The 24,286-nt window shown below is 52.6% G+C and overlaps 1 protein-coding gene across 4 annotated transcripts in view; it reads left to right on the forward strand.

Annotated features, from left to right (window-relative positions):
• Positions 1-24,286, forward strand: part of SEPTIN9 (septin 9) — a 131,501-nt gene that overhangs the window by 29,510 nt on the left and 77,705 nt on the right. Inside the window, exon 1 of one of the 4 annotated variants that reach the window (XM_077787335.1) lies at positions 2,174-2,779. The exons of 2 other annotated variants lie outside the window; for them this stretch is intronic. In XM_077787335.1, coding sequence (XP_077643461.1) covers positions 2,758-2,779 — 22 coding nt within the window. In that variant the 5' untranslated portion in view covers positions 2,174-2,757. Of the gene's footprint in view, positions 1-2,173; positions 2,780-3,155; positions 3,265-24,286 lie in introns of those variants that run through there. One more of the 4 variants, XM_021535814.3, reaches the window with a different exon arrangement.

Here is a 24,286-nt window from a genome sequence, read left to right on the forward strand (position 1 = left end):
CCAGCCTCAGGAGCTTGGCCATGGGGCTGCTTGGTGGAGGCAGTGCAGTGGGGTTTGTGCTCCACGTGTCCTTGCTTTGTGTCCAGCACCTTTGAGATCTGAGGCAGGAAACGTGGTTTGAGCCTGTCAATGGGAAAACATTGCTCATTGTCCTCTGCAGTGCTGGCAAATCGTGAATGAGCATGTTAGAAATGAAAATTTGTCCAGCCGAATTAATATGAAAAAATGAAATATTTATTTTGCAATCCAATTCTATCTAGGCAGCCACAAGGAAAGAACAGAGCCGAGCCCGGGGTCGGCCCTGGGTGTGCAACAAGGAGTCAGCCTCAGCAGAGGTTTTCCTCTGTGCCCACACACCTCCATCCTGGCACAAGTGGTTTTTATAGGGAAAATTCTGCCTGAGGCTAAAATTTCAGCAGTCAGTCTTTTTTTTCTATTCAGAGTCTATATGTTGATAAGATTTTCTTTTTATGGTGATAAGGGAGAACAATTCAGTGTCTGGAGTTGTTGAATCTCTTGATGAAGTTTACGGGAACGCTGCATTCCCATGGATCTGCCTGAGGGTTTCCATGAGATCCATCCCTGGTCATTCACTCGATGATCAGCACCTGGGCTCCCCATATCTCCCCAGCCATGGCCCATCCCCATCTCCTGGCCAGCCACATCCTTTTACTTGTAAATTGGGTTCTAATATACACCAGGTCTCACTTGCGAGGGTGGGGGGACCCCTAATACAAACTTCTATACTCCAACAAATATTCAATATGACATATATCATACTAGAAATGGCGTGAATTATATCTACTACACATAACAAGCGGGATTTGGGAAGGAATCTGAACTCCTCTGCACAGGGAGTAACAGGCTGGGGGAGAGACACATTGGAGAGAACCTTCCCGAAGGACTGGGCTGTCCTGGGGCTGCCTCCCACCGTCTCCCTGGGGATGCTGCCTGGGGGCTGGGCTGTCCCCACCCCTGGGTGCTGGCTGTGTTCCTCCCTCTGCTTTGGGGATGCTGATGCTGCATGTGCTGCTGAACGGGACAAGTCCTCAATGCTGGAAAGTGATAGAATGTCAGGCCAGGCTGTGCAAAGGTTTCAGCTGTGCCTGGAGTCTTCCCGTGGAGGTTTATTCATCCAGCTGGGCAATAACCTGTCCTTCTGCCCATGGCATGAGAGCAGTGCCAGGCTGTGTCACAGCTGTCACACTTGGGTTTTTCCATGTGAACTTGTGAGCTTTCTGGGGCAAAAACTGTCCCTTGGACCATGCAGATCACACAAGGGTCCTGTCAGCACATCTGGCCTGTGGAACAGCTGTGCCTTCCCTCCCAGCATTGCCTTGGCATGGGGGTTGAGTGATTTCTTTGCCAGCTCTGGGGATGGAGGTTGTGCCCTTGCATCTGGCTGGGTGATCAAAGGAAATATAGGTTGGATATTAGGAAAAAGGTTTTTCACAGAAAGGTGATAAAGTTCTGGAATGGCTGCCCAGGGAGGTGGTGGAGTCACCATCCCTGGGTGTGTTTAAACCAGCCTGGATGTGGCACTGGGTGCCAGGGTTGAGTTGAGGTGTTGGGGCTGGGTTGGTCTCTTCCAAGCCGTGAATTCTGTGCTGTTCACCAGGAATCAGCGTGGGATGGCTCGGGAGGGCGGTGCAGGCTGCTGGGCCGGTGGGCAGCCCCCTCTGGAGCTGCTAACGCCGTGTCCCCGCTGCCTGCCCGGCGGCCAAGTGGAAGTTTCCGTGAGGACCAGCCCATCTGTGAGCCGCACATCCCTCCATCCCTCCGGGCACCGAGCTCTGCCCGGGCCCCTCCGGCAGCAAAATCCGCTCTCAAATCCCACCTCAACTCCACCGCCACACCGGGGAGAGGAGCGAGAAGCAGGAGAGACTTTCACTCCCGCTTCTGGCAGGCTGGGAAAGAAATCCTGCTGGGAAATCCTTGCCGTGGGGAGGAGGGGGAAGCGCTGCCAGGGCCGGCGGGGAAGACCCGAGGGATGCGCAGGGTCCCGCCTGGTAGCAGCAGCAGCAGCAGCAGCAGCCCCGTGATGCTGAGCTGGGAATGAAGTCAGCCTTCATCAGCCGAATAGTTTATGCATGAATCGAAACTTCAGAGCTGGCAAAAAAAAAAAAAAAAAAGCGGGGGGAGCGTGCGGGATCTGCGCTCTTTTAAAATGCTGCAGCCAAGGAAGGAGGAGGGGATAGAGGAAATAGCAGGAAAATAAGACTGGGGAAGTGGGGAGAGATTTGAGAAGCTGGATGAGTTGCTCGCTCTGTTATTGTGGGGAGCCAAGCTCCTTAAGCATCTCCTGGTGGATATTAAGAGGGAGCTGTGGAGGCTGGAGCGTTCCCCTGGACACTCGCATGCTGTAGCTTTAAGACTGTTTTACAGAGGACTCGGGATTTCCAGTTTTCCTGCGCCTGGTGGAGTATTTCAGAGAGTTACAGGATTTTTCGGGTCATGTACCCTCTTTTCCTTTCTTCTTCCTCCTTTCTCTTTCTCTCTTACTCTTCTTTTTCGTTTCAAAGAGACAAAGCTACTTCAGTTTGGAGCACAAACATATGATCAGCACATGGAAATGTGGTAATTTGGATGCATTCATGATTGCAACAGATTGAAGAAATTAGACCAGACAAAGAGCTTTTTTTGGAAGAGGAGGAGGAGGAGGCAAGGCAAGGAGGGAGGGAGAGTGGGGGAAAGAAGGGGACGCCACCGAAAAAAGGGACGGCCGTGACACGCGGATGCTAAATATATCCCGTAGTAATGGAGAGGGACCGGATTTCAGGTAGGCTATTGATATTTTAATATGTTATATTCTGCCCCTGCCCTCCTACCTTTCCTGCAGCTTCTGTACTTTGAGGAGAGGAACAGCCCTGCTCCGGGTGGAATTCAGCCGATTCCTTTATTTATTTCCTTTTTTTTTTTTTTTTTTTTTTTTTCTCCTGCAACGCTTCCCTTCTGCATTTTTTCTTTTTTTTTTTTTTTTTTTTTCCTTCCCATCCTCCTGAGCCCTGAGACAGACGGTGATTCCAGCAGAAGCCGGGAGGGGGGCGAAGCGGGGGAAAAGAAGCAGGGCGGGGGGAAAAAAAGAAGAAACTGCTTTCTAGGTCTGGATTTCATTTGAGTGCCTCTCTCTCCCCCCTCTCCGCTCCCATGTGCCGCACGGCGCTGGGGGGATGAATGCTGAGCCTGTTAGCTCAGAGCTGCGAGCCGGGCAGAGGGAGGAAAATCGCCGAGCTCTTGGCATGGAGACACGCTTCTGCTCGGAAGGTTGGCTCCTGGCTGGGTGTGCGTGTGCTGTGCGTGTTGCGGAGGAGCTTTTCCTGCTTGCCAAAGCATCTTCCCTGCGGGTTTTGCCCTCCCGGTCCTGCTTGGATGGGCAGGAGCTGCCTGCTTGTTCCTGTTTTCTGCTAGGGGGAAAGGCTGGAGGGGGGGCAGGCAGAGCAATGAATAATTCCATTGAATTCCCCGCTTTGCCCGCAATTCCCGCCCATGTGGAATGTCCGAGCGCTTCCAGGAGCTGCTCCCGGCTCCGCGGAGCTGCCGGGGGATGCTGCCGCTGCCCGGGGCTGCCTGTGGCTGCTCCATTCCGGTGGCAGGGACAGGGGACAAGGCTGCACGGTGTCCCCCCCGAGCAGGGAAGCTGAGGGAAAGGTGTCTGTGCCCAGGCTGCGTGTCCCTCCTCCGTGCCAGCGCAGGGCACAGCCCGGCTCGCCCTGCTGGGCACCGAGCCTCTCGTCCTGGGCGTTCCCTGCCGGGCATCGGCGCTGGGAGGGAAACCAGAGCGGCCAGAGGAAGCGCTGAAGCCAGGGTGGAGCGAAGCTGTGGCCGGGGAAGGCTGTTCCCACGGCTGGCCCCTTCCAGAGGCACCGTGCAGGGATGTGCTGCGAGCCAGGCTGGCCCTGGGTCAGGATTTACCTGCCGGAGCATCCCGCGCTGCTCTTCAGAGCGCGGGTGGCACCTTCTCGTCCCTCTGGCCATCTCTTCTGCTTTCTCCTCTGCTCTGAGCCACTTCAAAGCATTCCTGAGAGCTGCCTGCAGCTCGGAGCCGGGTGGGTGCTTCAGCTGGAGAGCCTGTGCCACTGGGCAGGGACGGGAGCGGGTGGCAGCGGGGTTGAGCCATCCGTGGTGCAGTGCTGGGGACAATTTCTTCACACAGAGGTGCCGGGCAGCTCTGCAAAATGTGGCTGGGGAGAAAGGGGACTGCCTGGTGGCGTGATCCAGGGATTTTGGTTCTGAAGGAGCACCAAAGGTGGGGATCTCTGAGCCCTCAGGCTGTTCCTTGTGCAAAGAGCACCGAGCCCTGGTGCCTGGGCTGGCTGTCACTGCTCCCAGGGCGGGCAGGAAGACCCCAGAGCATCTTTGTGCAAAGGTGCAGGAGCTCTTGCTAATGCCCTGAAGCAATATTTGCAAAAAGCAATGTCCAAGTGCATCTGGAACTGGTTTTCCTCTGGTTTTCCCTGCTGTGAGCAGGGATGCAGGGAGGGCACGTGGCTGTGCCTGGTGAGCTGGGCCAGGTGTACATAAATGTGGTGCGTGCCTTCACCTGAGGAGGCTGCCAGGATGATGAACACAACCTCTCTGCCCTCACTCAAACGCTGTGTGGGACCTTGGAAAGGTGCAGACCATCCTGGTGGTGTTTGTGAGACATGACTTTGGCATGAAACACGGGATGGGGAAATGGATGGCCTGAAGGTCTGGTCTCTGATCTGCTCCACAGGTCCCTGCTTGAAGGGGTCAGCACAGGCAGGCAAAGCTGCTCAGCTGGGGCAGTGGAAGGAATGACAAACCATGTGTGACAAAACTCTTGGATTCTGGGCACAGAAGTGACAAATAATGGTTGGAATCGATGATTTTAGGTGTCTTTTCCAGCTTAAGTGGTTCTGATGTCACCAGGCTGTGCTGCTGACTCTCAGACCCACGGCGCAGAGGGTGCAGAGGGAAGCTCAGCCCACCCTGGCCCTGCTGATGTGCTCTGAGGGTGCCAGGGGCCGTGGGCACTGCTGGAGGAGGGAGCAGGGCTCAGTCACAGCCAGCAGCATGTGGGCCCTGCCTTGGTGACTAACTGGGAGATGATTTGGATGAAAGCAGATCCGTGCCACGCTGGGGGCCACGTCCCAGTCACTGCTCTGGCCCGAAATATGCTTTTAATTAGTCCTGTGGGTGGGAAGAGCTGACTCCTGAGCCGAGTGTGGGGCTGCTGGATGGGATGAGGGCACTCCAGGGCAGGGGGGATCTGGGTCTGACCTCTTCTTTAAGGTCTGTTTTCCCACAGCTGCTGGCTGGGCTTGTCCCCTGGGGTGTCCTCTGTCCAGGGAGAGCTCGGGCTGTCCTCCCAGAGCCGTGTCCCTGACCCAGGATCCCATCTCAAACACCCTGAGCTGCAGGGAGGTGCGAGGTGAGGCTGCAGGGCTGTGCCAGGCTCCGTGCCAGCTGTGGGGCAGCGAGGGGCTGCCTGCTTTATAGCAAGGTGCCAGCCTCAAGGGACGCCTGGGGGTGCTGGCAGAAGAAACACAACCTCACAGGACCCGTTTGCCTCTTCTAATCCAGTGAACTCATTTCTCACACGTTTCTGAAAGCTGCGAAAGCATGAAAAGCACTCGCTCTGAATGGGTTTGTGTCAGGTTTTGGGGTGGGAGCTGTCTCTGGGCTCTGTCCCTCCGTGCCAGGTTGTGCTGGTGGCAGTGGCCTGGAGATGGCTCTCCTGTCCTTCCCTCTGCCTAGCTCGGATCTCTCTGCAGAGCTTTAATTGTCCATGCCGCGGGGCCTCTTGCCTCTTCTTAAAAGAAAAGGAAGGGTCTGCAGCTCCCTGAGCAGAGGGGTTTGGTTTCTGCCCTGCTGGGGTGAGAGGATGGGCGCAGCTCCGATGTGTGATCTCCCGGTGAAATTCCTCACGTCACCTTTGAAATTGCACTGGGCAAGCTCATTTGGAGAGTTAACAGGTGATGATGAATATGTGATCATAACACCCGGCTGCAGTGAGTGGCATGGAGAGCCAGGCATGGGGGCTGGAGGTGCCTAGAAAGACCATAAAGGGTTAATTAACCCATTGGTGATCACTCTGAGCCTTTCAGTTACATCCACTACAGGTATGTTTATGTGCAATATTCTTAGTTTGGCGTGGTTTTATCCATTATCCTGGGCAGCAGGGGCTGGGTGGCCACAACAAAACATCTTTGATATTCTCAGAGCTGCCTGGGAAGCACTGCATGCTGAACTGAGAAAGAGCCAAGGAAAGCAGGGTGCTGTTTGTGATTGCTGGAGGTGTGAGGGGATGTACTTGTTCCTTCATTTCTTTTAACAAAAGTTAATCTTGTAAAGGTGTGTGTCAGGGCAGAGGGGTTGAGGTTGCTTCTGATGACTTCAGCTATCTTTGCTGCCTCAGGTTTCTCGGTGTCCCTAGGAAATGGCAGATAAAAGCCTGCCATTATTTGCATTATTTTCCTTTTTCTTTTGGCTTGCAGGACACCACACATGGGCCACCAGGCTGGGCATTTACACATGGTTCCACCTCCTGTCAGATCCCCCTGCACCCACCCAGCCCTGGCACTCAGGGACACCTTCCCATATGTCCTTAACCCTTTGTCTGCTGTCAGTGTCCCACTGCTCGTGTCCCATCTCTTGCTGCAGTGCCCTGCAACAACCACCTGTACCTTCACCCTGCGTGTTCTGTAGCGACCTGTGGCGGCCGCAGGTCCTGTCTCAGGGAGCAGAAGGTCTCTCAGGGAAGGGTCTGTGATTTTTGGGGCTCTGGAGCTGCCTCTGCAGGCGCTGTGTCCACGGAGAGCTCCGTGCTGCTCCCAGCCCCTTTGGCTGCCTGGCCAGCGGACGCATCCCCGCAGTTGTCTGGGGCATGTCAAGGTATGAAGCATGATCCATTTCCTGATGTCTGCTCTTAAATCTGCTGGAAATTCTGCTCACCCCCATTAAATATGGTCCCACTGTGGGGCACAACTCATCTCTGGCCTGACAGCTCAGGTAACGCTCCTCGACACCGCTCTGCTGCACTTGGCCAGCCCCAGGGCTGGAGCTCCTCTGCAGATTTTTTACTTTGCTGGATGACTTGGAGCCTCCAAGAAAGGCGATTCCCATGCTGCTGGGGTGAGGGAGGACATTTCTCATGCAAGTCAGGGCTCTTCCAAGGTCCAGCATACCATAATGCTGAGTAGAAGCGAGTACGTAGTTAGGGAAGTATGTCTGGGTCAACACATGTCTTGTGTTGCCTTAATGATCTCAGAAGCACAATCTCTGTGTCCTGTTGGCTTTTCCATGCAGCACTTGCAGCTGTAACTCGTGGACAGAGGAATTTGTTAGAGAGGAGTGCTGTGTTGGGCTCAGGGCTCTATGGCATCCCCATGTTAGGAGCAGTAAATGTAGGGAAAATTCCTTGTTCTGCCCCTGATGTTCCATAAGTCCTCAGGAAAAGGGGTTTATGCTGTCATTCCCCTTTATTTTGGGTAAGGATCTGGTGTCTGGGTCTCTGCTGATGCTCCCTGGCAGTGAAGGGGTGTCAGAATTGCAGCTGGGGGCTGTGAGCTGTTCTGACTCTGCAGCGAGGAGAATCCCCAGCACAGGGTTGTGGGTGGGATCTGGGGCTGCTCCACGTGGGCTGTGAGTGCTTGGTGGCTGCTCTGGACAGATGATGGAGAGAGCATCCTTTATGTGTGTGCTCAACCAATATCCATGGATCTTGACCCATTTTAAAGACGTTTCTTGAGCTCTATCCATTGCTTTTTCTCAGCAGTGTCTCCCTTCCTAAGCACCAACACTGAAAACTTAATTTCCCCTGAAAATGAGCAGGACATGGCCCTGCCTGTCCTCCAGCACTTCAGGCTGCTGTTGTTTAATTGATTTATCCTGATGAACCCAGCTGCTGCTTCTCTGCCACAGGACAACTGTGAGCCCGTGCTGCAGGATGGAGTTTGAGTGCAGGTGAAGTGAAATAGCCCTGCAGTGTAAGGTTTAACTGAGTTTTGGGTTGCTGATGCCAAGAGTGTTGTTAGAGACTTATAAACAGCTCTGGATTGTGGCTTGTGGGGGGAGAATGGGCAGGGGTTTACAGGTGAATAAAGTGCATTAGTTTTACAAGCAAATAATCACACAATAAATCTGAGAGTGTATTTTCCCCGTGGAATGACAGCCCAGGTTGGAAAGGATGCCAAAAGATCACCTGGCCCAGCCTTTTGTGGGAAAGGGAGCCTAAATGAGATTATCTAGCACAGTGCTCTACTACTGAAAAACCTGGCAGTGGGGACTCTGCCATGTCCTTGGGAGCTTGTTCCAGTGACTGATTGTTCTCCCTGTAAAAAAAATGTCTTTCTTGTATCAAAACAAAGATTTGTTTTTTTCCCCATGTGAAGTCAGCGCTGCATAAACAGATCAGCATTAATTTTGTGATCAGATCATGACCAGGTACCTGATAAACTAAAGGAGTTGTCCTTGGAGCAAATTCTGGTTTCCAGGGAAGCCAGTTTGCAGGGGATCAGTGTGGGTGCTTGGATGCAGGCTTTGAGGGGCTCTGCAGCATCTCCAGGTTGCAGCTTTGGCCATGGTGTCACTCAAGGCTGTGGAAATAATGCTGGGTTTGCATTTCACTGCTGCCTGCTCAGCCTGGAAAATTAAACCCTGTTATCAAGACAACCCAAGTTTGGTCTCTGGCACATTGGAGCAGACAAATACTCATAATTTGGTGCTTCTCTTGTCTGATTTTTGACCCATGCTCTCTGGTGTGGCTGCTAATGAAGGAATTGCTCCATGTATTCTCAAATTACTCTCCCTGACTCCCCCAAAGCTGGGTTCTCTCTCCACAGCTGGGCCAGCATCTGTGGATGCCAGCAGCCCAGCCCCTGCCAGCTGGCACTGCCTGCCTGGAGCACTTTCTCCTCTCCCTCCCAAGGCTGCAGGATGTGGGTTTTTTATTTGTTTCAGATGATTTTTTCTTTCCAGGGTTTTGTGCTTCCATGTCTTGCTCATGGTGATGGAGGAGCCTTGGTGTCACAGGCCTTGTTGATAAGAGGAGAAGCTGACATGAGGGGTCTGGGAGCAGGGCTGTGTGCTGGGGTTTTTCTGGGCATTTTCTGGGTTTTCTTCTGGGTGTTTTCTGGGTGTTTTCTGGGTGGTTGATCCCTGGCAGTGCCAAACCTGCCCAACACACACAGCATGGAGTGGCTGAAGCAGCTCTGATGAAGCCAGAGCCTCTGTCGGGGCAATTGTGTGCTTGAATCCATCTGGGTGGTGTAGGGGGGCAGATGGAGAGTTAAAATCCTGACTTGGCAGGAAGACTTGTTTTAAAGGACACCCATGAAGCTGAAAAGCAGCTCCTGGGGAGCTGAGTGGTGTGAAGCTGCAGGATCAGGGCTTGAAGCCAGGATTTGAGCGCAGGGAGAGTTTCTTCTTTAGCTGGGAGAAAAGGAAGGGAAGGAAAAAGCCCTGCAGGTAACCAGCTGTGTTGGGCAGACACATCTTGGTGTGGGCAAGGCTGGTTTTGGTGTCTAGGTCTGGGATTTTGTCCCCGTGCTGCTGATTTTGGGTGAGCTACACAGCAAGTCATGAACTCCCCGTGGTTGGGTGCTTGTGAAATTCTGGCTTGGGCTGTAGGTTTGAGCAGCCCCTGTTTGAGGTCGGGGAGCAGCAGGGTCCTGTGTGGGGCTCTGTGTCTCTGCACCTTCCTCAGGAGCTGCTGGTGCTGCCTGCCTGCCCCATCAGCTGCTGCAGCTGCTGATGCCTGGCTCTCCTCAGGAACTTTCCAGACCTCCTCATCTGAGTGATGTAGAAATGCCAAGCACTGTACTGCCCTGACCTGGGGAATCAAGGCTTGGCAGGCTCATCCAGCCCACAGAGGTGCTGTGCTGCCCACGGGGGCTTTGGGTGGGTGTCTGTCCCTGCTGCTGCTGTGACACTGCTGCAGGGAGCCCAGCTCTGCTCAGAGGGTTTGGGTGATGGTCGCTGTCAGTGCAGCTCGAGGCAAAGTCCTGAGGACTTTTACAGAAACATTGTGATGTCTCTTCACAAGGTGACTTGCAAAGAGTCGATTGCCTGGGGCTGTGCATCTCCCATTTTCCAGTCCAGAGACCTGTTTCCTTGGCTACACCATGTGCAAAGGAGTGCAAAGAGGCTTTTCCCACTGCCTCAGCTGACCTTTCCAAACCTATACCCTGTAAATAACATCCTGAAACTTCTTGAAGCTGCTTTTTTAGCACACACACGTTGGGGGGGATCCCTGCATGAGAAACATCTTGGTTGGCTTCACTACCCACCAGGATGCCTCTAGGAAATTTGTCCCACCTCAGGTGACAGATCCCTGAGCTGATCCTCTGGGGTTGATGCCTTAAGTTTTTAGCTTTTATTTCAGATCCTGTACTGCATTAGTGTAGAACTCTGAGCACCATAGAGAGTGTCAGTAAACTCTCTTCAGTTTAGTCAGACAAAACAATCCCTCTAGGCCTGAGAACCAAGGACACCCTCACAGCCTCAGGCCCTGAAAAGTATAAGCAAAATAAACTGGGGGGGAGCAAAATGGGGGAATGTGACTTCATTACCTGAAGCAGTAATTGGGCAATTAACCTCTGATATGTAAATATACCAAACTTTTAATTGTCTGAAAAACTCATGACCATTGTCCACCTTGGGCGTAGATGGCAGCCTTTAATAAATAGCCATTTTATGCTCTCAGCTCTGTCTGGCCTCTGTTCTGCAGCCATTCCAGGGCACCAGGGTCACCCTGCCCTGCAGCAGCTGGATCCCACAGTCCTGGCTGGCCGGGTGGATGTGTCACATCCCCGGAGGCTTTGGCCATCATCTCTTTGACTCACGAGTCTGTCACTCCCACTGACTCATCCCCATCCCCAGGGATGTGCCAGGGGCCAGGTGGGGGTGGCAGCTCATGGGATGTTGCCTTGTGTGCACATAAAAACCAAAACAATTTTAAACTATTCATGAAGGTCTCGCTGAGCGATGGTAGATGTCAGTCTCATCGCCCAGTCCCAGTAAGCCGCTGTCCTTACTGGGAATTGCTGCCCTGTAAGCCTTTTACCCCATGTTTTTAAGGACACTCTCAAGCCTCTTGCCATGGTGCTCTTGAGTTTTCCTTTTAAGATGGGCTCCCACAAGGTGTAGCTGTCAGCGGGTGAATTACGGGGTCGTGCTGTCCTCACTGGCTGCCCACATCCTCCACCATTTGTTGTGTCATGTTCCAACAGAGTTCATCATGCTCAGGGAGGGTGCAGCTGCCACTGCTGGGCACGGGAGCAAAGTGAGACAGGTCTTAGTTTCATAAAGCTCAAAAATCCATTTATTACCCCCAGGGAGGAGGGGACGGGATGAAGATGAAAAACCTGCAAAGGAAGGGTCATGGGGTTTTTATAGGGTATCACAAGGATGGAGTTTAGGGTGTGAGTCAAGGGAGGAGTTATTAGGAACACAAGAAGGGTAAGATCAAATTCCCACCTGTTTGGAACAGGAGCACTCCACAGGGGGACACGGTCCCAAGTGTGGGACGGGGATGTGCAGCCACAGGAAGAAGTGGTGCCATGCTCTGGGAGCTGTAGATCCCCTGGCTCACCCCTGGGCGTGGAGGGATGAGGTGGGCACTGCCACATTCCCTGCCCAGCCCCCGGGAGCTGTGAGGATAACCTGCAATCCCTGCTCCAGCCTCCTTCCAGCTTCCTCCTGCCCACATCTGCATCACTTCTCCCCTGTCCCAGGGATGTACCTTCACCCTCTGGCTGTCCATTTGAATTTCACCTCTGAAAGGTTGTGTCTGGCTGTAAAAAGCAGGTAACTCTGAGGTTTAGAGGACAGTAAATTCTGATTTATGTCCTTATAGGGAGAGGTTTTATTCAGTAAAATGGACAATGTTTATCACAACACTGCTGAAAGCTTAGGGGTGCCCCTCTCTAAAAGCATCAGGGTTCCCCTCTCCTGAACAGATTTGGTTTTTGGCACAGCTTTTATTTACTAGTGAGTCAGGATCCAAGCAGCAGCAGGAGGGAATGATCTCGTGGCACTTTAAAGTGGGGCTGTTGGAGTCCTCTTCCTGCTCTTCCACTCCTTGCCCTTGTGTAAATCATTTAACACGTGTGCTCTCACTTCCTAGATGGAAAATGAGGTGGATGCTTTCCGCTTTTCCTTGGCACTTCGGGATCTGCTGCTTAGGCAGCTGCGAGGGATTTGTGTTGATAAAGCTGGGAATTTGACCCTGGGATGTGTCAGCACGCCCAGGCAGGGCTGGGCTGAGGCTCCCTGGGGCTGTGGGCAGTGCCTGCTGCTAATTTGAGACGTGGGGCTGGGCTGTAGGTGGACATCAGGCTGGAGAACACCAGTGTTCCCACTGGATCTGTCTCTGCTGGGGGCTGTGGGCCCAAGAGAGGGGTTTATTCCCTGCTGGCAGTGCCCATTCCTCAGGCTGGCACAGGCAGAACTTGCCCTGGAGAGATGCTGGTGCTGCCAGGGCTGTGTTCACAGCCACAGCACCACTGGCTGATGTGTCCCTGGCCTGCCCCTCTCGCCAGCCAGACCCATCTGATCTCCTCTGTTCCCTGGGGAGATGGAAGAGCCCGTAAACCTGGTCATCCCTTCCTTGCTGTTTTCTGCTGAAGTATTTCAACTTTCCCTGGAAATGAGGATGATCCACTAGGGCCCTACCATTTCCCCCAGTTCTCCCTCCCCAGCCTTGAAACTTTTAGTTTTGCTTAATTGTTTTCCTTCCCCCTGTGGCTTTTCTTGGCTCTGTCGAGTGACAAGGCTGGAGCTGCCATTCCAGGAACACTCACCAAGAGGGTTTGTGTTTAATTGTTCACAGATTTGACAAGATAGAAGCAAAGCAGGCAACCTTGAGAGCAGATAAGCTGTTGGACCATGAAGAGGGCTTCAGCACCTAAAATATTTCCCAGTTCTCCCCTTTCTTGCATTCTTTGATCCATTCAAGTGGAGAACCAGTCAAACCTGACTTTGGCTGCCTGAACAGCCCTGGTTGATCTCTCTATTGACAGCTGCTCCTCAGGGAGGGGAGCCTGGTTGGAAACCACTGAGGCTGGCGAGCTGCTGGTTGTTTTGGGGTCGGCTTTTTTTCCAGAATATATGAGAAGTTCCCGGTGGGTGGAGAGGGAAAGTGAACCATGAAATTGTGAGTCTCGTGCTCTGTTGAAACACACCCTGGGGAAGGCATATCCTCCATAAACAGCAGTGTTGGCCACGGACCAGGAAACCCTTCCCTCCCCGCTCCCCTCTGCAGCAGAGCCGAGTGCTGTGGGCGGTGTTTCCACCCAGAAAGGCCATGCCTGGATCCTGTTCCTGTGCCTCTGCAGCCCCTGAGACACCCACTGGAGGAGCCTGTCGGAGGGCAGGTTGTGTCTCCCAGTTTGCTGCAGTAACTGGTGTTCCTGGTGGCACTGGGCTGTGTGCTGGATGGTGCCGAGTCTCACACGTTGCCCTGATGGAGCTGTGTGGTTTGGATCCTGCCCCTGGCCTTGCTCCAAAACGATACAGCAAGAAGCTGTGGCATGGCACCGGTGTTGTCTTGCTGTGGGCACAGCAGTGCAGCAGGGCTGTGCAGCAGCTGGGGTGTTCAGACTGCTCTTCATCTCATGGTTGACCCCCAGATTGGGTAAAACCCACCTCTGGTGTCCTCTGCTCACCTCTGTCACAGCTCCACAGCTCCCTCTTCATCAAAGGGTGCTCAGAGAGGGGCCCTCTGCATCTGGAGAGGAAACTTGCCCTGCACAAGGGCAGAAGTGACAGCCAGGGGCACAAGGGGTGGAGGAGGGGGTATTTGGCAGTGGGTGATGCAGAGCTGGTTTGGTCCTGGGGGCTGAAGGGCTGCCAGAGAGCTGTGGGAATCACACAAGTGCTGCAGGGCTGCAGGAAGGAAAGGTATTTTGGAGAAAAGGGCCTCAGAAGCAGCAGGAGGGGTATCGGGGGGGGTTTGAGCAGCAAGGGTGGGGTCTCAGCCTGAGCTCTGCCTCTCTTGGCTCCTTGCCTTCCTCCCCCTCCTCTCTCTGTGTGCAGTTTCCTGGTGCAGGCCAGCAAAGACCCAAACATTGCTCTGTCTCTGGTAAAGCTCAGCTTTGCCTGCTCACCCAAGATTTGCTCCTCTGCCACACCCTGTGTGTGCTCCATCCCTAGAAGTGTCCAAGGCCAGGTTGGGCAGGGCTTGGGATAGTGGAAGCTGTCCCTTCCCATGGCACAGGGGCTGAAACAAGCTGATCTTAAAGATCCCTTCAACCCAAACCATTTTGTGATTCTATGATAATAAGAAAAGTTTTATTTTGCTGCTTGTTGCTCACATGGAGATGTGAATCCAAACAAGGGGCCGACAGAAGGGCACCCATCTTTCTGCATTGAAGGATTCACCCTACAGCAGTAATTATCCATCAAACCTGAATATCTACTCCTTTTCTCAGCCAGCTCCCTCTCATGTGAGGCTGCAGGTTGTTTTGGTGGCTGTCAGTGCCCTCTTCCTGCTGGGAGCCCTCTGTGCCCTGGCAGCAGCGAGCATTGCCCAACGTAAATTCTGGGAAATCCGTTCTGTGCTGGACACTCTGTTCAAAGGCACCTTGGCTGTGTCAGGACAATCTGCTGACAGATTTCCCCATGAATTAAAATGTTGTAGCTGTTGACACAGGAGTGCATCTGAAGTGTCAGCTTTTCCTGTCCTCCACTGTGCTGGCTTCAAATCCAGTGTGAGCTCAAGGCCAGCTTCAGGGGGCAGAGGTTGCCTGAGCTTTGGCAGAAGTTCATGTTGTGTTTTGAGTTGAAATTCAGGTTGCTGCTTCTTCCTGCATCCCTTCAGGTGGTGATGCACAATCTTCGTGCAGCTGGGAAGGACCAGCAGAAGCAGGACTGGTCCCTGATTGCCTCTGGCCACCTGGGAGAAGCTGAGTTAATTGAACTGTCTCTCCTCTAATTAAACATTAAATAGGAATTGCATTGAACTCTGGAGGTCAGCAGTGTCTGGGGATGTGTAGAGTGTGCTATCTGTGTGAGGATGGTGCAGATGAGCTGTGGAGGCATCACCTCCATCTCAAACCCTGCCATTCCCACCTCTGCGTGCCTGGGGTTCTCAGCTCCCCATACCTCTCACTTGTTTCACTCCAGGTTCTTTACACACTGGCTCCCAGGTGCCTGGCTTGTTCTTCATTGCCTTTTGGATACTTTTAGTACTTTTCTAATGGTTAGGAAAGTTAATTAACATCAGGAGCTGCCAATATTTGTAAAGCTGCTGTTCAAGGCAGACTGCTGCTCACTAGTAAGATTTTCTTTCTCCAAGCAGTTATGTCAGATCCATCATCAAAACAACCCATCAAAAACATTCCCTTCATAGCTCTCTCATGGACTTAAGCAATAAAGCCAGGCTGGTTTTCAGTCCTGTCACAGGCTTGGAAAAGAAACTGCCTTTAAAAAAAATAAAACTAATAACAATGAGCAAACCTGGTGCTTTCCAGCAGAGATGCAGAATTGGCTCTGTGGGGAGCTGCTCTCTCTCAGGAAGCACTGGAAGTGGCCGCTTGAATTTAATCCTCTGCTCATCAGCTGCATCTGCCATGAACAAGAAGGACTTTGCCATTTTCCACGAAATAGGAAGCTGCCCTTTTATCATGGTGAGTTAAGGGCACAGATCTGGGCTGACGTGCCTGTCAGGGCTCCACCAGCTCCCGCAGCTGAACGCGTTCTCCCGGGCAATCCTGCTGCGCTTGGCGTTTTCCGAGGGTTACATAAACATCCTTCTTTCATACCCAAGCCTGGGACATGCAATCTGCAAACTGCTGACAGCCCCTTGCAAGAGGCAGAGCTGCCCCAGGAGCTTTGGCAGCTCCGGGAGGTCGGGAAGGGATGGGAGCCACGTCGGGAAGGGATGGGAGCCACGGGGCCACGGGGATCCTGCTGTGGGGTGTGAGGTGGCTTCGGGCCATCCCAGAGCCCGCTGCTGCTGGAGATGTTGGGAGCTCACCCACACACAGGGAGAGGTCAGCAGGGTCATCTTCAGGAGTTTGGATTTCACCTGCGTGGCTCCACCTGAGTGCCTGACCACCCTGTGCCCTCTCAGCAGCTTGGGATGCTGCGCTCCTGCTCCACCTCAGTCAGGTTTTTCTCCCGAGGAAGGCGTAGGAGTGGAGGTTTCTCTCCCAGCTGGCAGGCAGGGGAGGATGCCACACCTCTGGGAGCTGCTGGGGCTGGGTGGAGTGGGGAGGTGGAGCAGCAGGACAGCAGGACTGGGCTTTGAGGAGCTTCGGTCCACGGGCTTGCGCTGAGGCCAGGGCACACTGAGATTTCCAGCTCCCTGGGGAAGGAGAGGAGTGATAAATCTGGACCATTTGTGACAGGGCTTGGCTCTTTGGGTGATTTCTGACACTCTGTGCCTTTCTGACAGCACATGGCTGTGATCCACAGGGCTTTCTTTGGCTCTGGAGCTGAGGTAGTGCTCACTGGGAGTGGGCTTGGCTGTGAGGAGCTCCCAGCTCTGGGTGTGAGGGTCGGAAGCAAAGGCACAGTTAACACTTAGTGCAGCCCTTTCAGTGCCAGGCTGGAAGATTTTGTTCTCAAAACTGAGGTCTGGGCAGTTTGATGGCTGTGGGATCTTCCAGTGCTGCTCCAGGAGAGCTGCACACCAAAGGGAAATGCAGGCCAAGGAGATCCTGTAAATGCTGAAAATCTGCTGGGTCTGGAAATCCATCCCTGTGTGACTGGTATGGGATGGGGGAGCCCTTGTGATAAAAACACAGACACCCAGTCTGTCTTTGGCTGTGGTTGAAAGACATAGTTATCATCATGTAGAAGATCAGGAGTGGGGATAAGATGCAAAGAGGTACTTGTCTTTGGAGTGAGAAACTTTTGTGGAAGCTCCAGACTGTGTGGAACACTCAGAGTTGTGTCTAGTTTGGGATTTTAATCCCTGGAAGATTCCCAGTTCGTCCCCAGTAACCATCCTTGTGTTACATAATGTGAACTCCACCAGCCCTTCCCAGGCAAAGCCCTGGCTGTGCTGCACTGTGGACAGCCTGTGGCTGATTCCTTATAAGATGAGGGGTTTATTTTACTTTATTCCTTTGTCAGAGGCTCTGGCTGTTTCCTTCTAAGGTGAGGGGTTTATTTTGCTTTATTCCTTTGACAGCCTTCTCTGAGTTTTGCCAGCTCTTCTCTGCAAGACCTAGAAAGAAACCACTGTCTTCAAAATGCTCTTTTAATGCCTAATTCAGGAAAATAAAGAGAATAGTTTGAGAATTGAGAAGAGAAAATAAGAAAATAGGAAAATATAAAGAAAATAAGAAAAGAAATAAAATATAGATAAAGAAAATAAGAAAATAAAAAAAATAGAATAAGAAGATAAAGAGAATTGAGAGTGGCATTGCTGGGGGTGTGTGAGGGATACTGCTTGGTTCTCAGGATGGGGATGGGGTGTCTTCACATCCTCAAGTCTGCTAATGCTCTCCACATCTGGCACTGGGAGAGAACTGGGCTGGACTATTTGCCTTCTTTAGCAACTGGAAACAATCCAGCCTGCCAGTTCCTGCCAAGCTCATCCTGTGGTTTCGTGGATAATACCGATCCTTGTTCAACTCCCACACTCGAGTGCCTTGTGAGAGGGCAGGGAAGGCTTTGCAGAGCTTGTGCTGTGCTGGGACCCCAGCTCGCAGCTGTGGAAGGCAGCATGAATATTCATTGTGCCTCAAGTGCTTGCTCCATCGTTTTAATAAAACATTTATGGTGACACAGGGTTGACTGGGGGATGGTGGCAGGTGGCCAGCAGGTGTGAGGGATGCAGGGTGGCAGCAGGAGCTGAGGAGGAAGTTTCTTTGAGCTCCAGGGATGTCTCCATGAGTTCATTTCCAGGAGTTTGACACGTGCTGCCATTGTGCCAGGACATTTCGTGTCTGTGTGCCCTGCAGCTGGAGGTGGCTGCAGGCAGTGAGAGCACGGCTGGCTGAGCTCAGGAGGGACAGGAGCTGCACAAACCTGTGTTTTCCCAAGCCGTCAGCAAAGCTGCTGAGCGACACAAATGGGAGTGACAGCCACATCCAGGCAGATCTGCAAGGGATGGGCAACCAGGCTTTATTCTGGGAATGCACCAACGTGACCAAAGGTGTCCCAAAGTGTCCCAAATCCTCAGCAGACCGAGGATGAGGGGTGAGGGGCTTGGAACACAAACCCTGTGGGGAACAACTGAGGAAGCTGGGGGTGCTCAGCCTGGAGAAAGGGAGTCTCAGGGTGACCTTATCACTCTACAGCTCCTGAAAGGTGGCTGTGCTCAGGTGGGGTTGGGCTCTTTCTTCAGGAACTGACAGAACCAGAGGACACAGCCTCAAGCTGCACCAAGGGAAATTTAGGTTGGATATTAGAAAAAAGTTTTTCACATAAAGGTGATAAAGTTCTGCAATGTCTACCCGGGGAGGTGGTGGAGTCACCATCCCTGGGTGTGGTTAAACCAGACTGGATGTGGCACTGGGTGCCAGGGTTGAGTTGAGGTGTTGGGGCTGGGTTGGACTGGATGAGGTTGAAGGTCTCTTCCAACCCAGTGATTCTGTGAATTCTGTGATGCTCTGATCCTGTGGCTGGTGAGGTTTTCTCCTGCCCACAGAGCTGGGACAGTCCCTCTCTGACAAGTGCACAGGGGTCGTGGGGGCAAGAAAGTTTCTGTGAGCAAGAGGTGACATTGAGTTTTGGTGCTAGATTGTCCCCCGGTGTTGAGTCTTAACTTCTTTTTGCCAGGGTTGGGATTAAATGTGTGAGATGGAATTTCCTGTTGGGACTCTGATGTTTACTAATTCTTAACCATGTCACAGTCTCACAAACCCTGAGTTCTGCAGCACTTCACTCTAACAAACTAAAAATTGAGCCCCCTCTCTCTCTCTCTACAAGGCCTATTAAGTATAAACTGTCTAATTAAGACAATTGTTTTTACTTTTAACCCAATAACCAACCACCCATGCCCTGCAACGTGGACTTTTTTATCCAATTACACAAAACCACCCAAACCCATGGAGAAGAAGGTGAAGAAGAAGGTGAAGAAGAAGGTGAAGAAGAAGGACCATCCTCTGCCCTAAAACCTCCATCTTGCTTTATATATATATTACTATAAACCCTTAAACTCTGAGTTTTCCACCCTGTGATATCACACACTTCTATTCAAACTCCATACCCACAATCCCAGTTCTACCATTCCATTTTGGAAGCTTCTCCATGGCCTCAGGAGAAATGCAGTGTTCCCTTGGTGGTCAGTTCTCAGGGTTTTTCTGTCAGCACAGAAAGTACAAAATTCTCAGTGACCCGGGCTCCAACAGCCCAGCCTCTCTGCCTGCGAGGCAGCAGGGCACAGATGTGTCCCTGGATGGGCTGTGCAGGTCTCTGAGTTGAAGGCCTGTTTGTTGCAGAGAGTTGGACCAGATGTCCTTCAAAGTCCCTCCCAACCCCATCATGCCATGATTCCATGGCAGGGCACAGAAATTTGTCCCCTTGCTTCAGAGTCAGTTTGCGATGAGCCCCATCCATGCTGCTCACACAGGAGCTTTTCCCCACCTCTGGGCTGAGGCTGCTGAGGCTGCTGCACACCACTGGCCTCCAGCTGTGGGTTAAACTCTGGGGAAGGTGTTTGATGGTGGAGGTTTCAGCACAGAGCACAGAGCACAGAGCAGAGAGGGGTTTGAGGGTGAGCCCTGCGGTTCTGCCTCGCTCAGAGCCCTGGATGTGCAGAAGACAGATGAGGTGAGCGGGTTTTGGCATGGCTGTGGCTGCCAGCAGACACAGATCATGGGTGAAAGATGTGCTTGGCAAGAAAGGGGCTTTCTTGAGGCAGACAGAGGCCTGCTGTGGCTGTGCAGCCCCGCTGCTCCCATGCTAACAGCATTATCAACGTGTTTATACGAAGCTTGGCTGCAAACTGTCTCATTGGCCTCCAGTTTTTTCAGGCTAAATGCTCCTTTTATTGTGCTGCCAGAGGCTCTCCCAGAGGCCAGCAAAGGAGGTGGCCTGTTTGGCCACAGTGATCTCTGGACCCGAGATTGAATTCCTGCATGTCTTAAATCTGTCTCCAGGCTGGCAAGCGACCAAGTGGGCATCTCTTTCTCCAGCTAATTGGCTGTTTATGTGCAAATTGGCCTCTGGCTGCTTCCACGGGGCCTGGCTCACGAGAGCATCCTCTTCCAGAGCTCGCTGAGTGCCTGGGCTGTGCAGGGGATGGTGACAACGGGGACAGCCCAGCCCTGCTCCTGCCAGGGTCACCAGGCTCTGAGCGAGTGCCCAGGGCTTGTAAGCACTCCTCTGCAGTGCAGGGATTGCTGTCTGGCCTCCAGCTGGCTGCAGATGCTTTCCCAAGCTCCAAACCCTCGCTGTGGAGAAGGTTTGTTTGGAAAGCACCTCCCAAAGTGGAGCACAGGAGATGGCCTTGGTTGGGATGTGTTGGAACCCTGGTCGCTGAGAGTTTTGGGCTTTCTGTGCTTGCAGGCACTGACCCCCAAGAGAACACTGCATTTCACCTCAGGCCATGGAGAAGCTTCCAAAATGGAATGATAGAACTGGGATTGGGGGTATGGAGTTTGGATAGAAGTGTGTGATATCACAGGGTGGAAAATTCAGAGTTTAAGGGTTTAGAATACACTAATTTATATAAAGCAATATGGAGGTTTTAGGGCGAAGGTTGGTCCTTCTTCTTCACCTTCTTCTCCATGGGTTTGGGTGTTTTTGTGTAATTGGATTAAAAAGTCCCCATTGCGGGCACGGGTGGTTGGTTATTGGGTTAAAAGTAAAAATAATTGAGGTGTCATTTGTTAATTGGATAGTTTAGCTTTAAAGGCCTTGTAGAGAGAGAGATGGAGCTCCATTTTTAGTTTGTTAAGAGCGAAGTGCTGTAGAACTCATGGTTTATGAGATTCTAACATAGGTAAGAACTGATAAACATCTGATTCCCAACAAGAAATTCCATCTCACACATTTAATCCCAACCTTGGTTAAAAAAGGAGCAAAAGAACCAGCAGGGATGTGCCCACCTGTGGCTGGAGCTGCTGGACACAGTGTCCCTGCAGTGCTTCAGGTCCTTCTTGCAGGAGGGTGTTGCTGACCAGGCAAGGCACGTGTTTTTATTTGTCTCTCAGGAATGTCATCTGGTCGTTGGACCAACCAGCCCAGGGGTTCTGTGGTGCGGGGGGTTTTTCTGGAGGTGTGGGGAGGAGGAAGTTATTCAAGGACAGAGCCCCAGGCTGGCAGTTTATTCCCTTGTGTCAAGGTAAACCTGGCTGTGTTGGTCTGTCTGTGATTACTTGTGTGGCAATAACAGCATCTCCTGAGTTTATAGACACTGCCAGTCCCTGCTGATGCTTAATGCATCCAGCCCTTTCCTCCTGTCCTTCCTTTATAAGGAAAAACATTTCAGATTTAGTTTCTACCTTATTTTAACTTCTCGTAAAAGAGAGCTGTTTAATTCTTTTGGTGGAACATCAAGTCCAATACTCCCTGAGCTGGTGTGGTTATTATGGGCACATGGGTAGAATGAAGTAATAAAAAAAGTCGGCCCTGTAATGCTGAGTTCATCAAAGAGGGAGTGGGTGGCAGGGTGACAATCTGGAGTGGGAGAAGAGACAACACACGACCTCCTTGTGCTTGGTGTGATGGCACCGAGCAGATCTCCTTGGAATGGAGATTTTGCCCTTTGGAGAATGGAGAATTGTTCCCCTTCCCCTGCTGGGCTTGGCCACAGGGGTTTATGGGCACAAAAAGTTGGGCTGAGAGAGAGCCCAGTCCTGGCTGTCGCTGCTCCTTCAGGACATCTGAACTCTGCTCTGCTCTTTTGGAAACACGAGTGGCAGAGCTGACTGCCCTGTCCAGGAAGGGCTGTGTCCCACAGCTGGGGGCAGCTCAGCTGATGAGCTTTTCCCTCTTCCAGCCCCCAGACTCAGCCCAGCCCCAGGTTTTACTGCTTCTTGGGGGGCTGCCAGTGGGAGTTTCTCTCCCCTTGTGTTGCTTGCTGGAAATCTCCCCCTCTCCCTCCTGGCTTGGTGCCCTCTCTCCATGCCTGCTGCTCTGCCCCCAGAGCACTCACGGGCCTCTTTCCATTTAGGGAAACTCTGGATGGCCTCTGCTTTTGGCCTGCTTGCAGCACATCTCCCAGCTGATTTTTTTCCTATGTTTTTCAATCCTCTTCTGTCTCTGGAGGCTGAAATCCCCAGCAGCCAGCCGTGTGTGCCAGTGGTGGCTCTGGGAAAGCTGCACTGGAGGGGGGAGCCCAGGTGTTGTCCTGCTCAGGGTGAGGCTGGGTGTTTGACAGCCTGAGGGGCTGGTGACAGCTTCACTGTCTCTACAACAATGATTTAATCTCAGCAGGAACAAGTGCCCTGCAGCAGGGAAGCCTCAGGCAGGGTCTGGGCCAGGCAGCAGGGCTGAGCAGGGGAAAGGGAGAGGAAACCAAAGGAAATTCCCCTAAAAACATTGACTCGTTGCTTCTTATTTTTTTTTTTTACTCCAGATTTTTAAGTCAGCTGTGAAACTTCTGCATCTGTAGAAGATGCTGAGTAGGCAGTGCTGGGTGTCTGCAAGATGGATTGGGGAACAAAAGCTGCTGTGGGAGAGCTGCTTGGAGGGGGCTGTGCCATTCCCCTTGCCATGCTTTTCCTGCAGGAGAGGCAGCTGGGGTCGGAGCTCCTGGGCTGCCTCCTGCCTTTGGGATGGGTCCCTGGCACACACAGCTCAGGGGTGTTTCTTTAGTGGTGCCCAGCACAGTTTGGCTCCATCCATCACTGGATACTGCTGGGGTTATCCTGGGATCTGGTCAGTGGAATTTACCTTGGGTGTGTCTGGGATTATCCTGGGATTTGGTTAATGAGAATTTACCTTGGATATGCCTGAGATTATCCTAGAATCTGGTTAGTGGGAGTTCCTTTGGATATGTCTGGGGTTATCCTGGGACCTGGCTAATGGGAGTTACCTTGGGTGTGTTTTGTGTCAGTCTAGAGGGCTGTGACAGACTTTTCAAGAGGGTGCTTTAATGAGATGGAACAGCCAAGGCAGAGCCTGCCCGTGCTGAGGGCAGCTGCTCCCCGGGGTGCTTCATCTCTTTCCCATTTCCCATGAGCTGAGCAGTTTAACAACACCAATCCTGCCTGACTTTATGTGTGCCAGGCTCTCCCAGGCAGCAGTGGTGGAGCTGAGGACATTTCCCCTGGTCAGACCATTCAGGGCATCAATTCCCATCTGCATGGGGACACCCCATGGACTTTGACAGCAATTCCTGTCCTCTTGTGCACCTTTCCCATCCCTCTGTGGTGGAGCTGGAGCAAAGGGAAGCCACCAGTGGTGCTCGGTGCGGATGCTGATGATCACACCTCAGCATCCCCACTGGTGCTTTCACTGCTGTCTGCCAAAACCTTTAAAAGGAAAGGAAAATTGTGCTCATTCTTCCTCTCCTTCCTCTCCCCCTGCCCTTGTGTCCTCCTCCTGCTGTGCAGTGAGCTCCCACACTGTGTCCATGCTGCCCAGAGGAAGCTGAGTGGGTGTGGGGCTGCGGCTCCATCTGGGAATTGTTCTTATCAAACTGCTTGATGCCAAAAAAGAATAATAATAATAAAACCTTTGATGGTAAGCAGGGGGATCAGGAGGTACAGCTGCTCCTGAGGCCTGACTTGCAGCTTGTGAGCCTTTACAGGGAGTTTTTGGGTCTTTATGCTGCAGCGGATTTTGCTGTGTGTCTGGAATATCTTGGAGGAACAGGGGGAAACAACAGGGGGCTGGCGCAGGGAGCAGGAGCTGCTGGAAATGGCTCTCTGAGAAGCAGGAGAGAAGCATAAAAAAAGCAAGTTTCCTGCCATGAGGCTGGTATATTTATGACTGGAAAGTTTAGGGTTGAAAAGGTCGTGAGCAGGCGGCTGAGGGAGCAGCAGGGGCCGCGAGAGGCGAGTCCCCAGCTCGCCCTGCCCTGCAGTGGGGAGGGTCCCACGGGGGTCTGGGGGGCACGAGTGATGGGAGAGGGATGGGGAGCACTGGAGGGGTGAAGGACAGTGCCCAAGGCAGCTGGGATGTGTGGGATTTGTGCCCCTGGGGCTGCGGAGGGGCTGGGCTCCCCCCTTGGATGGAGTTTCCAGCCCTGCCTCGGACACCACGTGAAAATGAGCCATGCACATCTGGAAGTGGAGTGCACGCTTGTAGCGCTGCCAGTTTATTTATTCCTGCAAATTCTCCCTAATTAGGGGCTGCTGGGAAGCTGACAGAGCTGGAAATGGCCTCTTTCCAAGGGATTCAGTGTTCTGACTGACCCTCACTTTCTCTTCCCCTCCTGTAACTAGCAGTGAAAAGGTGTTCCCTACCTCTAGGCCCA

Source organism: Lonchura striata, chromosome 19, assembly GCF_046129695.1.
Source record: "Lonchura striata isolate bLonStr1 chromosome 19, bLonStr1.mat, whole genome shotgun sequence".
NCBI classification, from domain to species: domain Eukaryota; kingdom Metazoa; phylum Chordata; class Aves; order Passeriformes; family Estrildidae; genus Lonchura; species Lonchura striata.